Source organism: Falco naumanni, unplaced genomic scaffold (assembly GCF_017639655.2).
Source record: "Falco naumanni isolate bFalNau1 unplaced genomic scaffold, bFalNau1.pat scaffold_52_arrow_pat_ctg1, whole genome shotgun sequence".
NCBI classification, from domain to species: Eukaryota; Metazoa; Chordata; class Aves; order Falconiformes; family Falconidae; genus Falco; species Falco naumanni.
The window spans coordinates 93,506-119,706 of record NW_024427553.1 but is presented as its reverse complement, the minus strand read 5'-3'; the positions used below and the strand labels follow the sequence as shown (position 1 = coordinate 119,706).

Sequence of the window (26,201 nt, the reverse complement as noted above, 5' to 3'; positions counted from 1 at the left end):
TTGGTGCCGCTTTAAGCGATAACTTTATCAAATACAACTGTGTATTCTTGTCTGTCTGGATCCTTTATTCAGGGCGTCTACTACCTTCCTGTAGTTCAACCGTGTCCATCTGTTTTCATCTCCTGAATGGCTGTTGAAAGCAATTACCCTTTAAGGCACAGCTGCACAAAGATACAGTGATTCTTTGGGGACCTGAGTTATGGTACAGGAGACTAATTGGCGCGTTGGGAGTAAAACTTTCCTGCTGTGTACTTGCTGAACTGGCAAATACTGGATAAACCTTTTCCCTCCCGAGTTTTAATGTGGCCATTACTAAATTAGCTGATTGCTTGGGACTCTCTCTGGGTAATGTACATGACTATTAATACACTTGGCCTTTACTAAAAAGGCTATAGCCATTCTTACCCGTAAAAGGAGACCTTTGTAGTCTGATCAGGCTTGAGTGAGTACTCGAGTGTTTGCCTATCTATTTGATAAAATTAGACTTCTCTATAACTCAATTTCAGTTACTTAATAATCCAAACAAAGAGTGGGACTTCTGAGTAATTGGAAGGTCTTGTACTGGTGACAAAAAGAGATTGATTGGCCCTGTGGAACTGGGGAAGCACGTCTTCCTATTTTTTTACTAACCTTTAGCCCAACAGCCTTGACGGTCAGTTAGATATACAGTTAGAACTAAAAGCAAGCAGTTTCTGCTCTAACCCTCTTCAGAGGAAGTTAGGACTGCGGCGAATGAAGAGACGGGACGCAGCTTGATGCAAGCAAATGTCAACTTATTGTACAGAAGCACGAGTTTCTATACACTTTCAGAAGCTGCGCGTTTGAAACAGATTGGTTCTTGAAACTAAGCCTTGCATACTAGGCAATCCCCGATTGTTGGTTAGCTGCCATCAATTAACAGCAAGCTGTTACTTTTCCTTGGCGCCATCCGTCCCCCACTCCCCTGTGCTCTGTAAACATCTCATCATGTTAATTGTTGTCCAGACAAGCTCGAGCACATTCCCCTCAGCTAACTGACCGCCACGCATGGTCCTAGTTTCCAGCCCGCTCCTGCATCTCCCCCTTCCTGTTGCACAAAAAGAACCTTTGAAACCGAACGAGTAAAAACAAGGTATAAGTAATAGAACAAATAAGAAAGCAACTAAGACATATTATCAACGTCAGAATAACCCACTGTCTCTGTTCCGTACAATTTTACAATTTCCCCTTTTTGTTTTTGAACAGCTAGTACCAGGTTTGCCATGTTCTGCAGGGCCCTTGCAAACATGACAGCAACCAAGGCAATAGCAAACAAACAATACTGCCAATTGAGTGAATGGATGCCCCAAAAGGCTGACATCTTCTCAGATTTTGATAACATGTTGCTGCAATGGGGCGCCTAAAATCCACGCAGCACATACCATCAAAATCCTCACAGCCATGTCCTTGAACCAACAACAAAAAGCAGTGGCAATTTTGACTCGCATGCTTAACTGCCTACCAAACAAGGTGATTTAACTCTTTAATGCTTTCCCTGCTGTTACTCCGGATAAGAGAAGAACCGCTGCGACACGTTCCCATCATAGCCTCCTACTACATTAGCATCTACAGAAAGACAATGATCGACATTCAAAGTGTAAACAGTATCATCTTCTTTTGGATTAACATTATACATAGGTGGAAGGGCACACCAAACAAGAACTGGTTCAGTCAAAAAGTTCGAAACATAGCATGCCTTCTCTGAACATACCTCTGGGGTCATTCCCTTCATTCCCTCTTTTTTTATGCAAAGAGAAACACTTCCACCAAAACAGAGAAGCCCCTATTTACATCTCTGAGCCCGGACACAAACCGCAGCTGTATGCGCCACCAGGCTCAGGGCAGAAACCATTCATGCCGTTACACAGCTACATATCTCTACAAGCATGCAGACACCTATTAAACACTAGATAACCATGTTTATCTTTCCTATTCTCCTTCACAATACCTAGCTGCTTCTCCCATTAGTTTCCAGCCCGCTCCTGCATAGGACTCCTGTCCCAATATGCTAGCTTGTTCTCACTTAAGACAACAACAATAAAAGTTAGTTTCTTGCTTGCTTTTACTTCTAAGTCTTAGACTCTTCAATGTTTATGAAATGTGAAGAGGCGGTGAGGCGAGTGTGATCAAGTTCAGCACTATCTTTACTTGTCAAACTCCTGTTCAAAGTCAGAAGGTATTACTTGGGAGCAGAACTCGAGCCCTTTCTTCTGGCCTGGTGTCTAGTGCAGAATGGGAGAAGGAGGGAGGGTGAGAAACACTTGAGAGCTTTGAACAGTGTGTCAAAACTAGGTGTCTGCTGGACTTAACCTTCAGTCAGCTACTTAGAAGTGTCTGTAATGTAGTGAGCTTAACAGCTCCAAACAGCTCTATCCCATTTGAAGAGAAACTCGAGCTTACTGGTAGCAAGGTTGCTTGCAGCTTCTTGCTAGCAAAAATTGCACGATGGTGTGATAAGAATCGTTTTAAATGAGGGTAAAGGTTGAAGTAACCTGCTACGCTTGGTGCATATTTTAACTTTACCATTTGGAATGGAATGATAAAGAACGAAGAGGAAATTAAGTTGGTATTTTTGAGCTTGGAGCACACTAGGAACGCTGTCTGTGCCTTGTTATCCATTAAACATCTGTTTACATAGTGTAGTAGCTGCTAAAGCTAGCCGTAGGGGGAAAACCTGTTAGAATGAAGAAAGCTGCCTTGTGTGCAGCTGCCCACTTGAATATGTAATTCCTGGTCTCTTGAATGAAACATAACTTGAACGTAGGAGTGTTTGTGCTCAGGAGATCAAAACCCTTTACACTTCCACCAAAGCTGCTTGTGATGCATATTTCAGACGCTAGCACTCAAGTGTTTAAAGAAGCTTTTAAACAGAAGCCTTCGTTCTAAGGATCAAGGGGCTGGTTTCTTTCTGCTCTCTTCCCCAGATGAGTGCAGTGTTTCTGCAGTAAACCGTTCATGTATTCTGTTACACTTGAACTATGAGTGCAGCAATGATACGGTGCCGGGAGTGAAAGAAGACAAGTTGCTTACTTTGGGGTTTTTTCTTTTATTCTTTAGAAAAGCTTTAGAGCTTCATTAACAATTTTAGTACTGTAATGATTATCAAAATGAAATGTTGTTTTCTCTATGTGATTACATTGGATTTATTTGATCCCTCAAAGTAAAGGTTCTGCTGGTGGCAGAACAACTTGCTTCTGTTCTATATATGTATCTAAAGTGCATGTTCACAGCTGTTCCACCTTTCTGACAAAGTGCATGATGTCTTGTGCCAGAAGCTTTGGTTCCTCAAAGGCAGCAAAATGCCCTCCACATGGCATGTAAGAGTAAGTGATGATGTTCTTGAAGACCTCCTTTGCCCAGACCCGTGGTGTATGTACTAGCTCCTGAGGAAAAAGCTGCAGTCCCTGTGGGAACATACACTGCAAACCTAGAGGACATTAACTAAGTGCCTTTTTGAAAAAAGTCCTGGGGAAATTCTATAAAAACCTCCTGACTCTAGTAATTGCCACAGTCAGCTGGCAGAGCTTCACCGCAGCGACACATTTTGTGGTTTGTACTCTGCTGAAAAGCTTTGCTTGTATTTGAGTCTCCTTGAGTATGAGAATATTATACCCAAAAACGTAAAGTAGAGCCAACTTCGCACACGGTTCAATCTTGAAACGTTTCCTATTTTTAAACTTACCTTGTTTTACAGTTTTGCGATAAATGGCAAGACGCATCACCTCTTTGTGACAGTCAGAAATGAGCCTGCTCAAGTTTACTTTAGAATTTATAGTACCAGCGTAACGAATGAGTTGAGGAAAGGTAAGCTGGCTCAGTCTACAAAGGAAAAGACTCTTCTATTTGTTTGTGTGATCAATCACATGGAATTCCGTTCTGCAGCATTTTCTGGTCAGCCTCTCTTATAGTCATCTTAAAGTCAGTGGCTGTTAGAAGGTGCTTGGTTTGTTAGAAGGTACTGCTCTCCAAATTGCTTCCCCAAGTTTGTGCTTAACACTTGTAGTCGTTAGTTTTATCCACCACTAAGCCGTATGCTTCCTAATTCAGTTTAAACGTCTCTCTTGGAAATGCTCCTGATTTTCTGTTTTGTTTTAACTGAACTGAGCCAGAGATCACATTTGTTTGGTGACTAAGTATATAGACCTGTAGTTTGAACACAAGACTGAATATAGTTTGATATGTCCGCTGCATTGTCTTGGCTACAAGCTACTTTGTGTGAATTACAGGTTCAAAAGAAAAATGACTCAACTATTTTTATCAAAAGAAAATAAGAACTTAGATATTTTTTTTAAGAAGTTAAGTTTGCTGTTTTAAGTAATCTAAATGTTTATACAGGCAAACGTGTTTCAATCTCATTTGCAAATCTTTCTTACACCTACCACTTCATTACCTGGCATCATCTGTTAGACCAGGGTTCTTGGAGATGTTCTCCTTGTAGAATCGCTTTGAGGACACAATGGAGGATGTCACGCAATAAATCATCACATTGGCCAAAAGCTCATCAAGAGTGTATTTGCTATTGATAGAAAAAGATGAAGACGTTTCATTGGAAGCTGTTTCTCAATACGCTATATTGGGCTCATGCCCTGAAGAACAGTTGTTCTTGTTCTCCACTTGTTTTCAAGCAGCAAATTAATTGGCACCCATGTGCCCAGAGCAAAACTGCCTGGTGCTGAAGCAGTAGTTTGCAGGCAGTCTGCTGTAAGTTTACACTACTACTTGTCATGTGTAACCTTTCATGCTCAAAATTCAGCTTTGGCCAGTCTTTTACCTATCTCCTCATTAGTTACCATTGCTCATTCTTTTAATGAGTCCTCTCATGGAAGAGCACCTGTTTTCTTACCTTTCCAAGCCTCCATCATCTTTATGCAGAAATGATTTATCTCTCCAGGTAGAGAATTTTTCCAATATATATGCAGCAAGCCCCACAGGGGAGTCATTCAGTCCACAACCTAATTCAAGAGAAGAAGAGAACCATTGCAGTTGCCTGGCATTGCAAATACTTCAGTGGGAGTTAAACTGGACTTACATCAATTCTTCAGAGTTTTCTATGAGAATTCAGTAAAGAGTGCGTTTTACTAGCCCTGGTAGTACTTTATTCTTGAAAAGTTCACCCCAATGGAATTTTGGCTATAACTGACAGCACTATAAAGTTGAGCAATTCCTATACAAAAGAAAATAGGAGTTAAGAAAATCCTCTGGGCTTCTTGGTAATGTGTGGCAGAAAGAGCAAATTCAGATGTAAAGGGATTACACTCTGAAAAGAAATTTCAGATAAACTGTTTGGGAGCACTGTCCTGCTTAGGATGGCTAACTGGGACCCTGAGTGCTGTTCACTTTCTATGTAATTTAAACAGTGGAGTGTTGTGTATCTGCTATCTGCTCCTGCCTTTGGGGAATGCTAACAAACATTATAAACACAGCATATTATATCTGTGTTTTAACCTGTAAAACGGGTGGGGATTACTTCAGCAGTGGTAGAGCTTGCCTTGGGAAAATTCCTGTACCACACTCTAGGCTGTAGTTTTACAGTATCCTTAGAATTGCCTACTCTCAAGTGTATTTTAGTGTGACTTTAGCACTGAATGACTGCGTAGAAGATGATGCACAATGTGATTTCAATTTAATAGTGGACATAGTTAATGCAAAGTAAGTTTGTGCGTTGGCACAACAGTTTCCCTGTGCTGTCAGGCCTAAAGTGATTTGCTACACATCAAAGTCATGTAAATGTTTTGACCAGCAAAGGTAGGGCAGGCTAAAATGTGCCAGCTAACATGTGACCCGTCTGGAGGTGAGCATTTTCTGAGCTGAAAGCTGTCTCCGAATCACTGTATTCAACTTTCATGGACTGGATGCTCAGAAATACCAGTCTTGTTTGCAGCTTACTAATGATTCAACCTGTACACATCTTAGGTACCACAGCTTCTGGTGAGTGAAAATACTGTAGCTTTGCTTTAAACCTGCCTAATGAGAACTAAACTGATAATATAGATATTTTTTGAGACTAAGCAGGGAATATGTATTTTTTCCCCCTATTTATTTTCTACCTTTCACAATTTTAGTGTGCTACAAAATCCCTGCTCTTCTTTTTTTCCAGGTTAAAGAGTCCTAGACTATGTACAGTGCTTGTAGGGAAGCTGCTTGGTCACTTTAGGGTTCTTTTTCTCCCCTTCTTGTATTCTTTTGATTATAAAATATATTAATGAAACAGGGGTGGAACAGATTCTAAATATCATGGATTTAGTGTTTTGTCTTACTCTCTTTTTGCTTTCTTTAAGAGTTTGTAAGATTCTCTTAAAGTCTGAGCTGGCTGATGTTTCAAAGCACTGTCCTTGACTCTTGGATTCTCTCACATAGCAGCAACCAAACTAGAGCCCATTGTGATTTTCTTCCTCTGCTTAAATTGCTTTGGACTTTGTTGACATCAGTTTTTATTGGCCAGTTTAATCAACCAGTCACTTAACTGCAGAGAGTTACAAAACCATTTATCTTTAGATTAAACCAAACCCTGGATAGGTGTCAGATTTTCACTTAACCATTAACTTTTATCTGTAGAGAAATTAAGATCATATTGAAAGGTACGGGTGCCAGCACAGATTTTTGTGATACTCTCTCTCCCCTGGAACTTGCTTACTTATTTATATTCATGAATTCTCATGTTAACTAGTTATTAACCCATGAACTTAATCTTTTTCTTAAGGCAGTTTAATGTCTTTAAGAACACTGGGGGAAGGAACCTCAACAAAACTTTTTTTGGAAATTAAATATGTTCCATTACTAGATCCACAGCTTCTTGATCCTGCCAGAGCTCTGATATTTGAAGCATGATTTCCCTGTGATATTATCACCTGTAAATGAATTCTCCTTTTAAAAACATTTCTGCTAGTTTTCTGATCAGACACTAGACATACTGGTCTTTGTTTTTCTGGGGGCTGTCTTCATTGTTTGGCTTTTGAAAAGAAAACCCAAAAAAACCCAACCTGGTATCTGGTTTATCTCCTTTTATTTCTCTGATATTGCAATCAGTTCAAGCAACAGACTAGGCATTAGCTGACGTTTCACTTTGAGTTTCCTCTTTTCCAGTTAAATGCCAGGATGGGGTGCTATTCCTTCTATGGTCTCCGTACCTGATGCCAGTCTGAGACAGCTCTGCTGTCTTTCCTGATGAGGGTTTATTTCAATAAAGGAATACCCCATAATCTTTGATAATATTATACAAATAAATCATGTAACTTTTCTGAGATGGCCATACCTTTCTTCAGACTCCTTATCTACTGGTCCCACTACATCATGCTTCTGGCTTCAGGTATTATGGCTGTGTCTACCTTTCTGCAAGATTCACATTGCACTTGCTTATGGTATTTTTCTTGTTTTCACCCACATTTATTTCTAGAAGCTTCAATTTCAGGGTCCTGTGCTTTACTTTAAGAGGCTTTTTGCAAAGGGTTTCTTTGCCATAGAGAAGTGGTATGCCATTTAACAGACCTTGAAAAGTGATATTTGTAGTCTCCGTCTTTTTTTAAGCGGTTCCTTTTCACTTCCTTTTACACAGCTCTTGTCCCCATGTCTTGCATTCAGTCACCAGAATTCATTGCTTCTCAAACATGGTTGGCTTTTGTTCAACTATGTGTTTATACGCCTTAAGCAGTCAGTATACAAAGTTCATAGTGATATAGAGAAGGTTCATTACCTGCAGTGTCTGGTTTGGTGGCTTGGATGTGTAAGTATCCAGACTCTCGCAATAGTTCATGTATATTCTTCTGGATGAAAGGATACATACGTCGAACATCTTCCCTAGTAAAGCCTATGAGCCATGGTATATAAGCCCCAAGCATCACGGAAATCATCCTTCTCAAACCTTCTCTGCCAGCGAAGATAAGATTCACAGATCTGAAATCAAGTTAATGAATAGAAGGTTAAATCAAGCAATTTTCTGTTTCCAAATTTTCTAGAAAATAAGTCTGACGGGAGCTGTAATAGAAGCATTTCACTAAGCCAAATACATAAGCCCTTCACATTTATCGTGATTTCCAAAAAAATTTGGGAGAGTTAAAAATGGTACAGCTGGTGCCATCTCCATCCAGGAAAGTCCTATACTTCATGGTACTGATCAGCTGCTGAAAGGCTGAGCTCCTTCCTTTTCTCCCTGCCAATTTTAAATTTATCTCCTTCCTGATTTAGAATGATGATCCTTGAGGTCTCAAATCAAAATGCAGCAGAGCTTACTTCCATGCCTAGTGAAAGAGAAGCCAAACAGCACTCCATTTTTCTCTGTACAACTCTTCCGTAGATAAGGGAGGCCAACAGCATCCTGGCTTGTGTCAGAAATTGCGTGGCCAGCAGGACAAGGGCAGTGATGCTGTACCCAGCACTGGTGTGGCTGCACCTCGAATACTGTGTTCGGTTTTGGGCCTCTCACTACAAGAAAGATGTGTCCAAAGAAGAGCAACGGAGCTGGTGAAGGGTCTAGAGAACAAGTCCTATGAGAAACAGCTGAGGCAACTGGGCTTGTTTAGTCTGGAGGAAAGGGGGCCTGGGGGAGACCTTCTTGCTCTCTAAAACTACAGGAAAGGAGGTTGTAACAAGGCGGGTGTTGGTCACTTTTTCCCAGGTAACAAGTGATAGGATGAGAGGAAATGGCCTCAAGTCGTGCCAGGGGAGGTTCAGATGGGATATTAGGAAAAATTTCTTCACTAAAAGGGTTGTCAAGCATTGGAACAGGCTGCCCAGGGAAGTGGTAGAGGTATTTAAAAGGTGTGTAGATGTGGCACTTAGGGACCTGGTTTAGCAGTGGACTTGGCAGTGTTAGGTTTATGGTTGGACTCAATGATCTTAAAGGTCTTTTCCAACCTAAATGCTTCTATGATTCTATGAAATTTAGAAAGCGTGAGAATGCAAATACCACTGTCAATGCAAAGCACGTGAATATGACTGAATGCACAGGGGTGGGGATACCCCTGGAGAAAACAAAGCAGAAGGCGATGAGAGGCAGGGCAAACAGAAGGCAGGACCCGGACCGTGGAGCCAGAAGGTAGGGTAAGAACTGGAGAAACCTTCTCTGCACTGATTCCCTTTGCTACTCACTGTGGCAGCATCTGGGCCATGTTTGTGGTAATAAGAGATCCCCAGTCTTCTCCCTGTAGGTAGTATTCTTTGGAGCCCAATCTATTCATCAGCTTATGAAATTTCCGAGCAGTTGCTTTGCTGTCAAAGCCTGTAGGTAAAGAGAAACAGAGGAAACCTGTTTGTCTTGGTGTATCATCCCCTGGCCAAAGATCATGGTCTGACAGAGGCACATGTTTATGCTACTGTGTGAAGGCACAGTGTGCTATGCTGCTCTGCCTTGCTCCTTGGCAATACAGTGAACACAAGATGGAAATTCAGTGGAAAGTGGATAAAGTGGAAAGCAGACCTGGTTTCCAGCTACCATTACCTTCCAGATCTCCACAGCCAGCCCCAGAGCCTCAGCCACATGGGTGTTAGTGCAGAGCCAAGCATCTGCATTCACAAACTGCATTCCCTGGTGAGGGCCAGGGATGACTGAGGCTCCAAGAACCTGGCAATTCCAACAGCGCCTTTTCATCGCTCACCTTTCTGGTGTGGTGCCTCAGAGAAGCCATATCCTGGGATGGATGGGCAGATGACCTCAAACACCATGTCACCCTCATTCAGGCCATGCTCAGCTGGCTCTGTGAGTAGAGCGATAGTCTTGTAGAACTCGTAGAAGGAGCCAGGCCAGCCGTGGACCATCAGCAGAGGTTGAACAGCTCAACTGTGAGGGACATAGGAGGGCTCCATGTGGATAAAATGGATATCAATCCCTGCCACACATCCAGACAGATAAATTAAAGCCTTAGTTCCATCACAGTTTCTGTTCCGAACTCTGAAGAAGGAGGGTGGCAAAACTGTGATTAGCATTCACAGCAGAAGGTACACAATCAACCCATGGCAAGAAGATGCCTAGCTGAAAGGACATGCCTGGTATTTTACCTGTGTCTCATCTTTTACTTACAGACAGAGGTATTGATCCCAGTCCCAGTTACTAGGGTCACAGGAGACTGAGCATCCACCTCCTGAGAAATTGGTCTTACAGTATATAAGTACAGCTGCACTTCAATGAATAGCATAATGCAGCTAAGACACGTGCAAAAACATGACTAAATTACAAAATGTGTGGGTGATAGAAAGAGAAGCATGGAAAAAGTAAGCGCAGGATAGAAGTTTAACCTGCAGATCACTTATCTAAAGTCTGGCTAACCTCACCTGGCTAAACTGGGTGGTGGTGGTGGATATTCCAACCTCAGGGCCTGGGTAAATTTTACAGTTTTCAAAGGTGGCTTCAAGGCAATAGCAGAAGAAAACCTCATTGTTATTTAGTGCAGGTTCAGAGCCAGATGAAGCCCATCTTCAAGCAGATCTAATCTTATCACCACTGTGCAATGATCTTAATCTACAGAGGGTTACTAATAACATAGCCTCCACTAGTGATCCTTCATTAAGCTGTTATGCACACTGTTGTCTTAATAGAGTAACCTCTTAAAGCCCCCCATTCTCTCCGTGCATTTCAGAGTGAGACCTGCTCAAGCCACAGAGACCCCCTCACCTTCAATGGTGGTTCGGAAATGGGGATATTTGTTCAGGATTTCCACTTGCTTGCGTCGGTCAAACGGGTTCCTCCAGTAGGCCACCACCTTCTGCAGGTAGCTGGAGGTGAAGCCGTAGCGGAAGGCAGCCCCTTCCAGCTGCGGTGTGTAGCGGGCCTGCTCCAGGCGGCGATGCAGGTCCTGCGGACAGGAGCTCTTGCAAGGCTGGCCAGATGCCTGCATGTGCCCTATGCTAAGGCAGGCATGAACAGGCTCTCCTGGCTCCACCGGCTTCTGTGTCTCTCTCTGGGACACCACAAGCCCTCCTGAAGCAGTGCCATACTCTGTATAACTTCCTGAATCATCTATATGGAGAATATATTTCTCTACAGGTTAGCAGTTCCCCTAGGGCACCCAGGAGTAGTGGGTTCTACGCTTGCCTTACTGCTAACTCGCTTTAGGGTTTTGGGCACTAGGAACTTGCCAGCACTGCCAGCTGAGAGAAGAATAAGCAGCTCAGCCTGTGCTACCGACTGCTAGTTGGCCAGATAATTAGTGACAGGCTTGTAGGGACAGAAGGAAGGACCCCATCCTTCTTCACCCTTCCAACCCTGTCCTCTGCGGAAGCCCCTCAGTCCTGCCCTACTGGTGCCTTTGCTATCCCAGTGCCCTCCCACCCCATTCCACCACTGCAGACCTGCTGTCAAATTCTGCTGCTCAAAGCATGGCCTTTCTGCAGGAGCAGCCCCAGGTTGCATTGAGAGTCTGTGGTCTCAGAAAGCGTAAAGACATTGCAGTGAATCTGAGCTCAAATCCCATTCATAAAGGGCAGTGAGCCAGAGCATCATCTAACGGACCTGCGCTGGCTATTGCCCCCAAGGCATCACCTCAAAGCAGTAAGGTGGGTGATGAACTGGCTCCACCTCGCAGCTTTCTGCCCCTCCTTACCTCCCAGGCACGGGCACCTCAATTTCTTTGTCAGATGTTTCAGTCTTGAAGGGACAGATACTTTCATCTTCTTTCCCTTTTAGAGGTCTTTCATCTGAGCCCCACCATCCATTGCCCATTTCAATAGTCTTGATCTTGTGTCTAGACCTCAGCCAGTAAACCAGCATCCCTCCAACGCCCAGAGCGGCCACAGGGACCAGGACTGCATTCCTCTGAGAACATTCGAATGACCTGGGGAGGCATAAAATTGTTTGCGCCCAACAGAAGTGTCAAGGGTAAAGGGACTATGCTGAGGCTTGTAGTCACATTGGTTGGACGTGAGTAACAAACCCCATGCAGTCAGCAGGGGCTGGGTGTTTCTGTTATTTTTGAAGATCGCAGGCAGGATTTGTGGCAGGGTTACATCTACCAGTGTTTCTTAGGGACCTTAAGCCTTTGCTGATCAGGACTTGTTAATCACAAGGCTTCTCTGTCCCTCTCCTTATGTACCAGGTGTGCCCTGGGAGACAAGGATCAGTAGGATCTGGATCTATCTGTTCTAAGGCAGGTACTGAAGTGAATGGGATAGTAGCACCTGGACAGCTTCAGGAATAAAAACTGCACAGAGTGGGCTGAGGAGCAGAGACAAGAGTTTTCAGCTGCTGGAGACAGCTGGATGTGCTAGACATGCCCCTTGACTGTGCTACATACATAGCTCCCCTACAGATTCAGTCATCTTTTAGGGCAACGCTAGCCCTCCACCATAGCTGCCCATAGGTAAAGGTCTCAACTTGTCTGTCTGGTGCCTCTTTTTCTTACCTAGACAGCAAAGTTTCAGACTTTCTTGAGGTGTGGGAGCTCAGGCACCAGAGCTGGATTTAACAGACAGACAGCAATGTTTTAAAACCGTTCAAACCCTTCAGCAATCAGTCCTAAATGTAGTGTCCCTTCCCATCCCCCTGACCTGTGCCTCAAGCTCTCCAGCTTCCCTTGGGGATTAGCAGAGCTGTCTGGGGCTATTGCAGGGGGCTCAAAGAAGACTGTGAATGAAGATTTTTTGTCATACAGGGTATGGAAGGGACTATGCTGTGCCCCAACCCAGGTGCTAATAAAAAGTGAACTCCTCAGCACAGAGCAGCTATTTCACTTACCTGATCCGGGACAAGGTGCCATCCCTAGAAAATGGGGGTGGGGGTGGGGTGGGAAAGATTCTTGGTCTGATAGTGTTGTCTGAATGGTACCATCCCTTGGGGATGGTGCAAGGAACATCCCCTGCCAGCACCATTTACCGCGCAGCCATGGGATCACAAGCTGTTCAGCTGGCTGGCAACAGAGACAGTGTTTCTGGGCTGTGTTTTAGCTGGATAGTTTGTCACCATAATATTCCCGCCTTCAGCGCAATTTAGATAAAAGGCACTGAACAACTGGGTAGGTGTCCTTGCGGTGTTTCATCCTACAGAGGGCTGTGTTACTTCAGCCAAGTAAATAGTTTATTTTGGCAGCTGTGTAGCGATAGGTGCCCAGCCTTGGCAGGGGACTTCCAAGCTCAAGGGTTACTCTGCTGCCAGCCACGTGGTACTCATCCTGCCCAGGGCTGGCATGAGGAGCAGCTTGTGGGACCCTTCCCTGTTCAGGTTCAGTGAGCTGCTGTACCTTTGCTACTTCCAACTACTCCTGACTGGATACCAAGCTTTTAGGTCTCATCTGCCTGCAAGAAAAAGAAAACATCCTCTTTGGTTCTCTTTTAGCCTGGTAGATTCTCTTGCAAGAAAAGCAGAATCTAAAATCTACCAAAAACTTAGAAGCAACAGAGAAAGTCTTGTTACTCTGCAGCTAGATGAGGGAACTGTTTGGTGTCATAATTACGATGCCTTGAGACAAAAAAAAAATTAAAAAGGACAGGAAACTCCATGAAAAACCAAGTCCACTGGGTGTTTCCTGTTGCCTAGTACCCTTTCCCACTGCTACCTGTGATGCAGAACACAGTGCCTGTACTGGACACCCCAGCAGTAGTGAAGGCAATTGGGTAATTGATCTCTGAGACAGTCTATGTGATTTTTAAGGAAGTATCTCCTGAAACCACTCCCAGACAAAGAAGACCAAGAGCTCCTAAGAGTAAACAGTGTCAGCCTCCACCTCCCTGGAGGCTGAGTAGCTTATGCAACAAGTAATAACAACCCCCTGCACTTACATCCTGGAGTTTAGTGAGTCAGAGGCACGAAACCAGTTAGCACGGCAACAGCACAAACTCGGCACTGCTAACAAAGCCAGCATGTCCCAGAAACAGCTCTCTGAGTGGCACAGAACAAGGCTCAGTCTTATAAAACCTCCTCCCTACCCATGCTCAGGAAAGCTCAGCTGCATGCTCCCACCCACCGATGGCCTGGTGGACCCCACCGGGCCTTTCTCCTGCCCCAACCCTGGGGACCCCTGTTTAGAGTCCCTCCTCCCTGTGCCAAAGAGATCTCACCAGGCGTTTGGAAGCATCTCCTGCCACATGTCCGCTCCTCCTCGCCTAGCCACAGCTCCCAGCGAAACAGCCCAGGTGTCTCCTCTGCTGGCTTTCTCTTCCGCAGCGACACTCTCCTGGTGACAATGCAAGCTACACCAACCGTCAGTGCCACCTATTGCCTAAACGTGCGCTTGCAAATTAAGTTCAGCAAGAGACAAATGCCAGGTCCTGCACGGGGAGGGAACAGCTCCGTGCATCAGCACAGCTGGACGCCAGATGCACAGAAAGCAGCTCTGCAGAGCCTGGCCTGAGGTCCTCAGCTGAGCCTGAGCCAACAAGGTGCAGCAAAGGCCGGTGCGTACAGGGCTAGATAGCAAGCTGTTAGCCAGCAGGCTGGGCGAGGTGATCCTTCGCTCTCTTCAGCACTTGTGGGGCCACATCTGGAGTGCCATGTCCAGTGCTGGCCTTGCTGGCAGAGGAAGGGCTGGAGTGAGGCTGCCCACCCTCGGTGGTCAGGGCCACCAGGCTGCTGGGGGGCTGGAGCCATGCGGTGTACCAGGAGAGACAGAGAGACCTGGGCTTGTTCAGCCTGGAGGAGAGAAGGCAAAGGGTGGGGTCTTACTGCTGTCTGCATCTACCTAGTGGAGAGTGTAGGAAAAATGGACCAAGAACAAAAGGCAATGGACGCAAATTGCAAGAAGGGAAATTCTGGTTAGATGTGAGGAAAAATTAGTTCACCATGGAGGTATTCAGACACTGGGACAGGGGCCCAGAGAGGATGTGGGATCTCCATCCTTAGAGGCAATCAAAATTTGACAGGAACAAGGCACTGAGCAACCTGATCTACCTGAACCTGCTCTGAGCAGAAGCTGCGATGAGCTGACCTCCATGAGATGACCCCTTCTGACCTGTGCATCGTGTGGCTCTATTCCATGTGCACCTGTGATCGGCAGCAGCCCAAACAAAAAAGGAAAAGTTGCTTTTCATTTTCCACAGAAATCAATGCTTTGTTTTAGCTCATTTTTAGACTTCATTTCCTTCATGGTTAGTAAAATCTTACTAGGTAAAGGCTTCTCTTTCCTAAATTGTGTCCTTGCTGTGCTTCAGTCCAGGAATAACTACATCTTACTGTGAGAGAAAATGATTCCTATCTCCATGCAACGCTCTAAGCGAAGTACCATCACCAGTGAGCTCTGTGATGGTTAGGTCTCATACCGTGACTTCATATGCAGCCACTGTGCCATCAAAAAAGAGTCATCAGGAAGAAAAGCTTGTAAATCCTTCATTTGGTCAAAGTTCAGTTTATTGCTACACCACAGCTATTTCTGGTTACATCCGTCTGGGATTACTTAGCTTTAAGGTTCTATTTCCCAAACAAAACCAGCTCTTTTGAGGCCTCTTGGAAGATGATATCGCTGATTGCAGATAGTCAGAAGACAAGAGAATTATTAGCATCAAGGGGAAAGAACTACAACCCATGTGGAAGGTAGCTGAGGACCCTGTAAAGAGCCAGGTTGAGGTACTGCAGGCTGTGATGTCGTCAGTAGACAAAAGAGACCTCGAGGAAATTCTGTTTCTTACTTAGCACTGGGAAAAAGCATAAAGGCTGGTGGAGGAAGGACTGGCTTAAACAGCTGTGAGTGAATTTATCTATACCAGGAATGTGGGAGAAGAGCCAGCAGAGCTAGTTACAGCTACAAAGAAAAGACAGAAGTTGCTGCTTTCTGTATAAAAAGCTTGGGAAAGTCAGAATGGCTTTTACTTAAGATACAAGGTGACACACCAAGGCCACTAATACCCTGGGGCTAAAAGGCAACACCTCACCACCACCTTCACCCCCGATAAATCTGGAACAGCTGGGATGCCAGGATCCCATCTACTGAAATGCAGGGGATGTGCAGGAGTTTTGTGTGAGTGCTGGTGAGCAGAGATCAAAGGGTTCCCAGAGGAAATTCCGTCCTGGGATGCAGCAGCAGTGGAAAGCAAGGGGTTTTTCCCCTCCTCTCTTACAACCTCTCGAGGCCAAAATGCACAAATTCAGGCAGAAACTGCTTGCTGGAGACAGCAAGGCTGCCTCCCACGAGATTTTGATGCATGTCTCATAAATGGAAAGGGGAATCCCACAGGAAAGGACCTGCAAAAATGTCTCAGAGCATCTCCCTGCATTGGGGCAGGATCCCTTATTCTTAATGACAGACGTCTTAGCAAACCCATTTTTAAAAAGCCCCTTCGGAGCACTATTAGAAAAAATTCTGCCTCTGTCCCAGTGCTGTGCTTTTGCTGGTTCAGCTGCTACTCTGGCATGGGAAAAAAAAAAACAAACAAACCAACCCAAAAGGAGAGAGAATAAAATTTGATACACTGAATCTCACTATTGCACCTCTGTCTAAACTTCCAAATGTCTAAACTTCCCACAGTCCCTGTGCGACAGGCATCATTTTATAAAGGGATTTCATATGTTCCCATTGCACAAATCGCATACTAACAGAAAGCTTGTTTCCTATGCTTTTCTCTTGCTCTTGTCACTGATCTGCAGGATCACCCCTGCAGCAATGATAGAAAATACAGACATGGAAATGTTACCGTAATGTATTTTTTCAGCTGGTTTAACAGCTGGATACAAGCAGGAGGAGCCAAACACAACACAACCTGCCAGCTCTCCCAGACCCGTTGGCTACTGCTGGTACAGTGTGACCTGCTGCTGGAGAAAGCACCCAAAGGCCAAGCAGTAGTTCTGCAAACACTGGGTGCCCTCTTGTGGGAAAGAGGAGCTCGCAGCACCAGTAATAACACTTTTTTTTGTGTATTTGGGCTTTTTTCTATTTTGGACTTTATGTGTTTCTCGTTGCCAGTTTCACGTAATCATAATCCAAGCCTCATCAATGCCATTAATACTGAAACCTGAAACACAGGGAGGAAAGCTGGTGACTTCTCATTATGAAATGGGCTATTGAACAGGGGTAAGAATGGAGCACAAAACCTTTGAACGCAGCTCTTTTATAGCTTGAGATGCTGTGGCAACTTGGAAATGATTATTCTGACCTTTAGAGCCGTTGCAAGGCCCTTGCTGGGATTTATGGCCCCAACTGTAATGCACTGCCCTTCACAGAATCATAGATTCATGGAATTGTTGAGGTTGGAAAAGACCTTTTAAGATCATCAAGCCATCATCTTACAGCATGAAGGCATTGCTGCGTAATTTTCCTTTTGCATGCACAAAATCACGTTCACTGTCTTAAGCATTACTAGAAAGCAAATGGTGCTCATTAACAGGGGATCTTTGTGAATATGGTCTCCTGACTTATACCAGGGACCAGCTCTCTTCTTTTTTTCTGGTCGGTGGCCACTACCAGTGAGCTGCTGGCCAGTGATGTTGCAGGGCAGGACAACTGGAAGCTTCAGATCTTTCCTGTGCTCTTCCAGGTTCCCGAATTTGAACGTTATGTTCTTCCTTTGCTTTTAAGGAAGGTCCTAAGGCTAACAAGGATTTCATGTGTTATGCTGGATCTTTGCTCCTACAGGCCAAAGACACTGAATGCTGTATTTCCCTGCATGACTTCTGAAGGAAAATGGTCCCCGTGGTCCAACAGGTCCAAGCTGGGACTGTCCATGCACATGCAACTCTTTCCAACTGGTATTGTATGAAAAAAGCCATGCCCAGAGACGGGATTAGATGGGGAAAACTGGAGATCTTACCACGTGTGGCTGTGTCCTTGGGGTTAAGGGAAAGCCCCCAGCACATCGCCCTACTTGCAATGGACAAGCAAAGTTTTCACCTTTCCAGTGAGGTCTCAGGACATTCAGCTGGTTGGTGGGAGATTTGTTTGGTACCAAAGTCTACTCTGGCACTGAATGGCAGGCTCTGTGCTCAGCCTCAGTGATCACGTCCCTGGAGGAAACACTGAGCTCCTAAGCACCTCCAAGCTGTTAATTCCTCAATCTTACTAACAAGAGCCAGCTCAAACATCTGAGAGCAGACGGCAGCAACACCTTGCTCCTGCCCTCACCGGTAGCCAGTCCATGAGGCCTCTGTGCTGCTCCATGGTATATTACATAAAAGTCGGATTGCAGGAGCAATGAACAGCTTGGGAGAGCCCAGGACAATCTCTCCAACCTCTTCCTCCCCCTCCACAAATGCTCCTTTCTTGCGCAGAAAGCCCATTCTCATTGCTGAATATACCTTCCCCCTAACATCTCTTTAGTCCTCTGCTCTGCACTGTATGCTGAAGAGAAGTTACTGTTTTCCCAGCTGGAAATGGCCCCTTCTCTGTCTCCCTTATTGTCGGAAGACCTCACAAATGTTTCACTGCTACCTCCGGCAAGGACTGGCCCCTTCTGTTGCTAATTAGGGAGCTAAGAGGTTCCTCCAGGCACTTCCCAGTGAAACTGAGCCCATTAAATGAATGGCAGGCAACATCTCTGGGGGTGAGGAGCAAAATTACACAACCGCTGCTTGGAAATAGGCAGTTTGTTACGCGTGCTGGTTTTAGAGACTCAGCGACATTAAAAACAAAAGCAACTTTCAAATCCAAACCAGTGTATTTAGGTCACTGATACCCCAGGGATAATCTTGGGGATATTGGTGGTGGGAGGCAGGCAGCAGGCTCTGGAAGCTTGTGCTCAGAGCCTGGATGCACAAAATGTGATAGCTCCTGCATGTGTGCCAGGCCATGGACTGAAAGTCGGGTGTACAAGACCTTTCTGTGCTCTAGGATATGGGTACTGCTGCGCTGCGTGCTAGGAGTGTTAATCCTGGAACGTAATGTGAAGGATAGCCCTTTTGGGCTTGGACACACTGTGGAGTTTTGGTAGGTGAGTGTGGTGGAGGCTTGCAGGCTTGGCTTAGCTAACCCAGGTGCCCAGCAGACGTGAGGAATTTCTTATACAGAAGGGAACTTCATACAATCAGTACAGATATAACTTTCAACTCTGCTCAGTTATCCCATTTTTGTTGTTTTACAATCTTAGGATTGCATTGCATATCTCCTGCAACCATTGCTCCAAGCCATGTAAAATTATCATCTTGCAAAGAAAGCAAGAATCATTTTTTTAAAAAAAGGATGCAGCTGACCAAAGGTACTTGAGAGAGGGACTAGTCTTAAGATTTGTAGGACAATATAGATATAAATGTCTTATGGAAAAGAATATGCTGGGTGATTTGTCATTAATGTAGTGAAGAAGCATTGGTGGCAGAAACAAAGGCCTTATCTTCAACAAAGGGCTGCATATAAATTAGTATGTGTAGAGGGTCTATACTCAATGATTTATTTAGTTTAACAAAAAATCTCTAAAAAAGCAGTTAACAGCAAGTATTTGGCTGAGGCAGAAAGAAATGCTAGAGAACGATCTCCATCCTTCTCAATAACAACGATTGCTGCTGAGGATCCTGTAACAGCAGCTATTACGACAGGCCAGATCCCAAGCTGCTTTTCTCCATCCTTACCCTGGAAAACTCCTGTTCTTGCTTTCGGTGGGCATGAGTGCGCAGTGGCTGCGAGGGGTAGCTGTGTTGCAGAGTGGGGCGGGTTGTCTCTGTCCCACCGCTCTGCTGGAGCTCTGCACAGCCACCTTCCTGAAACTAGCTCTTACAACGAAGGGCTTCGGAGGGAAAAGGAGAAGCCCAAATCTAAGCATGGGTTTTGCAGTGCCATCAGCTGAGCATTAGGCGCTCACGGAGCTCCCACAGTCGGTATGGCAGGCAGCTGAAGGGCTGCTGGAGTGTGTGAGCTGCCCTTTGCAGGCCTGAAGAAACATGCAAGAAGAGATCTGTTTTTGAGACGTTGGTCTCACGATGTATTCAGTTCACTGGAAATTTTGGAGAGTTTTCTGCAATGATCCTGTGCGTTATTACCTCCCTTTTGGGGAACTGTGTTAGCTGTTTGGAAGTATTTGTGGCCTTCTTCCCAAATTATTTATTTCTCTATGGTTTTTCCTACTGTCCATTATTAGTTGTTATGCCTACATTGTATAACAACAACAACAACAGTAATATGAGGAGACTCATCAGGTCCAGAGGCATTAAGAGAATGAAGACTGAATCAGCTGAACTTCTGACATAAGGATATGATTTTCATTTTTCATTAAAAACATCTAGTCTGGAAAATGAGGGACGTTTGAGTATAATGTAATAACAGCACTGCAGATATCTCACCTAAAGAAAGCAGCACTATGGACCTTGAGCATTATATCAGGACCCACAAATACAATTGGGAAAATAATTAGGTATTGTATTTTAAGATATTGGTCTGAGTATGGTAAACAAGATTCTATCAACAAATCTGTAAGTGTAATTTTTTTTTCTCCTCCAGCTTTTCAGCATTCTTGGAAAGACTTCTCTAAGCAAAATCCCAGATACGTAACTGACTGGCCCTTCCCAAAGGTACAGGGATAAAGCCCTTTGCAAGTGGCTGTTAAGAAAACTGGGCAGCAACAGCTGCAGGATTAATCCTTGCCTAAGATTAATAAGCAGTTCCACAAGCAGTGTAACTAATGAAGCCTTGTTTCCTACATGTATTTGCAAAATACAGCTACTATTTGCAAATACAAAGAATTTATATTTTGCAAGTACAAACACAAAAACTTTCTAACAATTGAATTGTTCTAAGATTTTGTTTCCTTTAGGTATGTTTATAAAATCACCCCTGCACTTCCAAAGAAATCACTTTTCATTAAATGTGTAGAAACACCTTTCAGAACTAATTTTGAAATGTCTGCTTGCCGAAGTTGGTGAAATCAGCAAACAGATCAAAAAGTTACTGAGAGGACACATCTATAGACATACCCAGTGATTGCACCAGCACTGGTTCTGCAGGAAGCAAGGAACAAAAATGAAGTTGTGAAAGAAAACATAGGAGAAAGCACCTATTTTTTAGCAGTGTTGCAGTGAGAGGAGTTGCAAGGCTCACAGAAGGAACATCCCCCATGATCAGTGCTGAGACATATGGTAGCCAAGAATGATCGAGTCCAGCTCGTTTGGTTTTAATGGTGAAATCTTCAGCGCCATTGACGAGACCACCGCTTGCTTTTGCACCGCATCCAGAGGATGAAGTGTTTAGTGAGGCAGCCAAATCTATGTAAGATAGAGAACGACTGGGAAAAACTTCAAAAGGCCCTAGTAAAGGCTGCTGCTCTGAAATCTAATTCATGTTTTGGCATTTGCCTTCAGTGGGAGCAGGAATGAACCAAAAGTTGGGTAAGTGGCACAAAGTGATTGCAGATGGAGCTCTCTGTGTGCCAATATAAGTTAAGGGAAGCTGGAAAAAATATTTCACTGACCTAATATTTAAATGAAATATTCTGAGTTAGAGCTGATTTCAGGGAAAAACTCCAGGCACCTCTGTGGACAGCACAGTGCTGAGAGAGAAAACTCAGTGCAGAGCAAAGCAAAGCCAAAATAAGATGTCGTGTATTAAATAGGTCAGGAATGTATATATCACCGTAACAATTCCAAAATAAATCAGCTATGCATCCCCACTTTGAAATCAGTGTTAAGTATGGTCACTTCCATAACAAAAGGGCAGAGAGGAATAGAAAAGGCAGAAAAAAACCTGGCACCATAATCACTGGGACAGTGGAGGCTGTAACAGGAGAAGGGAATGAGTGAGCAGGACAGTTTAGCTTTATGAAGAGTTGAGTCGGGAGAGACTAACATAATGAATATCTAATTTGACCTTTAATAAAGTCTCTTGTCACCTGCTGAACACCCTTCATGACTTGACATGGATTATAATCTGGGAGTTACACAACACCTGATGTAATAAAGAAGGGAAATGTAATTTTATGATGCATAGAATTCTGAGATAAAAAGAATTGCTGAAAAATGTCACCAAGGCAAGTAGCTGTAATCATAAAATTAGTATTAATAAAGTTGGTGATGGTGAAAATCCGTCAGTTCTTGTGCCTCTTGTTTTAGGATTTCCATTCAGGTTTGTGTGGCTCACTGAAGCTGAGATTATTCCTGCTGCTCTTTAAGCACAGCAGCATCCACATGGTGAAATACACTTTAAACACGGAGAGTTAGAGCTCAGGATGGAGAGCCAGAAAAAGCCAGTGTAATCCTGGTTTCTGGCACAAAGGCATCACTTAAAAGAGTGCAGAGTTATCCATTCCACAGCTCTCATGCAGTTGCAAATCTCTGTCCTGAAGACACTGGATGGTTTCTTTAAAGCTGCATCTTCTCTCTGGAGTAACCACCTGAGGGCAACATCACAGACGCAACGGGACACACAGAGTTCCTGTGCCTGGAATATTGCGCTCACTTTGAGTGACCCCATTACCAGAAAAATTGTGATGACTGGGAAACAGCTCAAAGAACAGCAACAAAGATGATTAGGAGGCTGGAGCTACTATGCAGAAAAAATGTTACAAAAGCAAAATCTAGTTTGCCTAAGGGATGACTGACTAGGAGCAGGATCCTGGCCTTCAAATGTTTGAAGAGTGAAGAGAAATTATGTAGCGTAATAAAGGGAGATAGAACTACCAGTAACTGGTGGAAATGAGGCAAGGAAAATGTGCCTGCTCTTCCTCTTACATTTTTCCTACCTGTGAGATACTGGGTTGTGAATTGGAAGTATTCATATTCTGACTCTCTAATGAAAGATCAGGGTGAGGGCAGTGCGGGCCAGGAGCACAGACCCTTGCTCATGGAGATCAGCTCACAGTCTACGTGACAGGCAGGAGATGACTAGTGAGTAAAGCAGACCACTGTTGGGTGGGCAGGAAGATAGGGATACCACGAAGTAAGAAATGATTTACAAAAGAGAAGTCATTCCTTCAAGAAAGTCCCAAGAAATCCAAGCTGTTCTCCCCCATCCACAACTTTCAAAATACATATGGCCCCAAGAAGGATCTTTCTTCTTTGCCAGCCTGCGACGTATTTGTGGGGGTGCTCTAGAGCAATACTGATTTCAGGACAGGGATACTTCACCTTCTCATGCCTTTCCAAGGAGGCAGGTGTTGGGGCCCTTGATCAGGCATGACAGTGGTTGGAGGCAGCCAGTGGGACACATCACCATATGCTCTGATTCTGGACAATTATTTTTCTGGTGGAGAGGGTAGTGGAGGCATCCTGCCCTGTGCAAACGCTGAGCTGGTGCTTAGAACACGGAGTGGAAGGGAGAGCTGAATTTATAGTATCGATGTGAAATGCCACCTACGTGTGCAGGCATACGTCTAGAGAGGAGACAGAGAAGTCCTGCCTGCCCTGCAGTCCAGGTTTGGCTTCTTCACTGCATGGGTTTGTGTACCATAGCACAACACTGGCAGAGCCTCATGGCAGTGGCTGATGAGGTGTCCAGGTGAACCAGGAGCAAGCTGTGGGCTGGAAGGGCTGTGCTGGAGGGACCCAAGGGGACTGGGAACTGGGCACTGTGCAGCGTGCACACAGCTGAGCACCTCCAATGGTCCACAGGATGGCCATGATGGAAGTCGTCCAGCCTGGTCCCTCCTCGGGGCAAGCAGCCCTCCCCAGCTGCCTGACCAGGTGGGAGGGAGGCACAAGGAGTCACAGCAAGGGGCTGAGAGGGATAAGGCAGGGTGAGCTGGATGCACTGGGCAAGCTAGCAGAGCTGTGACACTGCAAGCCCTGGTGCTGCCTGAGCCTCTTCAAAGAGCGGCTTTAGCAACCCGAGAACATACCTAGTCGGCAGGATCATGCTGTGCCAGGGCTGAAGGCAGAGCTAAGCTGCAGAGCTAAAGCTGTGGCACTTGGGCATAGGTTAGTATCCGTTCTTTGCTCGGGAAGGGAAAAGCTTAACGCAGTGTTCAGGGGGAGGGGAGGCTCTGGGTGTTCCTGTAAGCACAACGCGAGGAAATGGTGCTAAGACAGAGGCATGACCCATCATTTGGTAGGAGGTGCCAGCCTGCCCAGGTTAGCAGTGCTCAGTAAAGCAAGTGTGACAAACCAGGGCAGTACAGGGGTGGCACCTCCTGTCTGCTCGTCCAAGCCCAGCCCGTACTTCTGCCATATCCTTCTCCCTTGTGGCACCAAGTGGGTGTTTTTGTGCAGGTTTTGCAGTTACTAACTCTTACCGCACCAGCTTTCCTGCTCCGTTCCCCTCTCAGTATCCCTTGCTGGTGAGGTCTGAGGGACACTGGTATAGCTGAGAGACATCTCTTCCCCTACTTTTCCCTCCGCCAGCTGTCAATCACCCACCTGGCACTCAAATTCAAACCTCCCCATATCAGGCTCTCCTTTTCTTCCCTTTCTGTCCCTCCATCTACCTCCTTTAGCCAGTGATGGGACCACACCAGGCCCTGGAACATGCCAGCATGAAAATGAGCTTTTTGTGCAGAGCTCCCTGCGTGGGTTTGGGTTTCATTTGCTCAAAAAGCACAGAGCCAAAAACTTCAGGGTGATCTGGGGCCACTGGAGAGCCCTGGAAAAGGAGCAGTTCTGGACCTGTCCAGCATGTGGAGTGCCCTGTTATACATCAGGACTTTGCAGAAGGATCCACAAGATGTTTCTTATTTAAAATGCAATTGGAGAAGGGAATGCTACACCAGCAGACTCATCTAGCTCCAAGTCATTGGGATGCCAGCTGCAGTGTGGTCTAACAAGCTTGCTCAAGCCCCTGACTAGACTTGACTGGCCTTCCTGAAGTCTGTCTTGCTGTTACTTCATCCTTGTTAAGAGTTTAAATACAGTTGCTACGCTGCAGTTAAACACTGATGCTGTGGTAGGCATGCCCTAAGTGTGATGGAGCCTGAAAATTTGGGAAGCAAACCAAGCTCAAGTAACTACTCCAAATGGAAAGCAATAAAAGACAGCAACTCCTCCTTCCCTTCACAGATCCCCTACTTAAGAAAGAAAATCCTAATTCTTCTAACAGTCCCATTATAGGACTGAACTGCACCAATGATGACAGGCCTTTAAAAAAAAAAAAAAAGATTGGCAAATCTATTGTCTCCTCTTAGAAGGCTTATTTGTAAATATGGCTAGCCAGATCCTTTTCCTACAGTCTGCAGCAATATTTTTCCCTGAGATCGAGGAGTTAACACTCAAATACATCAGCCTATCTCAGACCCTGGAGGCAGACTAATGCACCATCTCTGCTAGAGCATAATCCCTACCATCCACTGTTTTCAGGTTCCCGTTAAAGATTAATGATCAAAGAGCAAACAGCTTTTGCTTTGACTAATTCTGATTCAAGCCTGGATCTCTGTTTAAGCAAAAGCAAACCAAGCGAGTGTTCATTTGTTTTGAGAACCACTGGTTCCCAGGAAAGAGGACAAATTTCTCTTTCTGTCTTCTGGGTAGTTGGTGCGGGCAGCTCTGTGCCTCAAAGGCTTTCCTGCCTCCATGGCACAGCAGCTGGGAGCCGGCGGAGCACATAAACCCGTAAGACAGGTCCCTATCCTGCAAAGTGAGAAGATGTTAGGAAAAAAAAAAAAGTGATTTTCCAATAGAGGGCACTAACTCATGGCTTTTGTGGCAACATAAAGCCCTATCTGTTCTTTACCAGCACCCTCTGCAGGCTCCCAAACGGGGTATGTCTGAGTTGAGGATGAGAAGGGGAAAGGAGACCAGTACTGAAGTGCTTATGGCGCCGTGTTGGTTTCTAGTATCTTCTACTCATAGGTTCCACTGTTGCAAAGCAACATACAAAGGGTATCTGGCAATGCATTCAAGTACCTGACCTGTGCAGTGACATGAAGAGGGAGATACAAACTATTTTGTTATGGAAGGCATGGCAGAGGCTTCCCTAGCTGGAGGGGAAGTCACTGCTAGGAGACTGTTTTGTTTTTTCCTGGCAGTTCCTTCCTGGCTTTGTAGGGTCCTTGCCCATAGGCTGTTTTCCTGGGAGAAGCAGTCAGTGAGGTTTGTTTGATTTCATCATATCCTGTTTTCACTGGCTTCTGGAAAATAAAGCTGTTGTGAGGCTGAAAGAAAAAAAAGGATCGCGTCCTTGAACAATGACCTGTGGAACAGCAATAGCTTCCACACCTGTATGTGCTCCCCAGCCATAACAACCCCCCCGCTGCACAGACCCCGAGGGAGGAGGTGTGAGAAAGTCCAGAATCCTCCCTCTAGCACAGAGATGGGGACAGGAAAAGGTGTCCAAATATCCACTGGTGCATCACCAACAGGTCACGGCCATTGCTGGCTCCTGCCTCTTGGACGCATGAGCAGGTGCCGTGGTTTAACCTCTGCTGGCAGCTCAGCCCCACACAGCTGCTCGCTCACTCTCCCGGCATCAGGATGGGAGAGAGAACTGGAAGAG

At 45.1% G+C, this 26,201-nt stretch overlaps 1 protein-coding gene across 1 annotated transcript; it reads right to left on the bottom strand.

Moving 5' to 3' along the window:
- Window positions 1-3,053: 3,053 nt before the first annotated feature.
- Window positions 3,054-14,052, bottom strand: LOC121082271 (epoxide hydrolase 1-like). The gene is given in 11 exon segments (XM_040581615.1): window positions 3,054-3,410; window positions 3,412-3,445; window positions 4,409-4,534; window positions 4,862-4,970; window positions 7,709-7,908; window positions 9,103-9,232; window positions 9,609-9,839; window positions 10,622-10,802; window positions 11,567-11,780; window positions 12,680-12,703; window positions 13,999-14,052. Coding segments are annotated over 11 exon segments (1,446 nt in total). The 5' UTR covers window positions 14,028-14,052; the 3' UTR covers window positions 3,054-3,242.
- Between the last annotated feature and the right edge of the window lie 12,149 nt (window positions 14,053-26,201).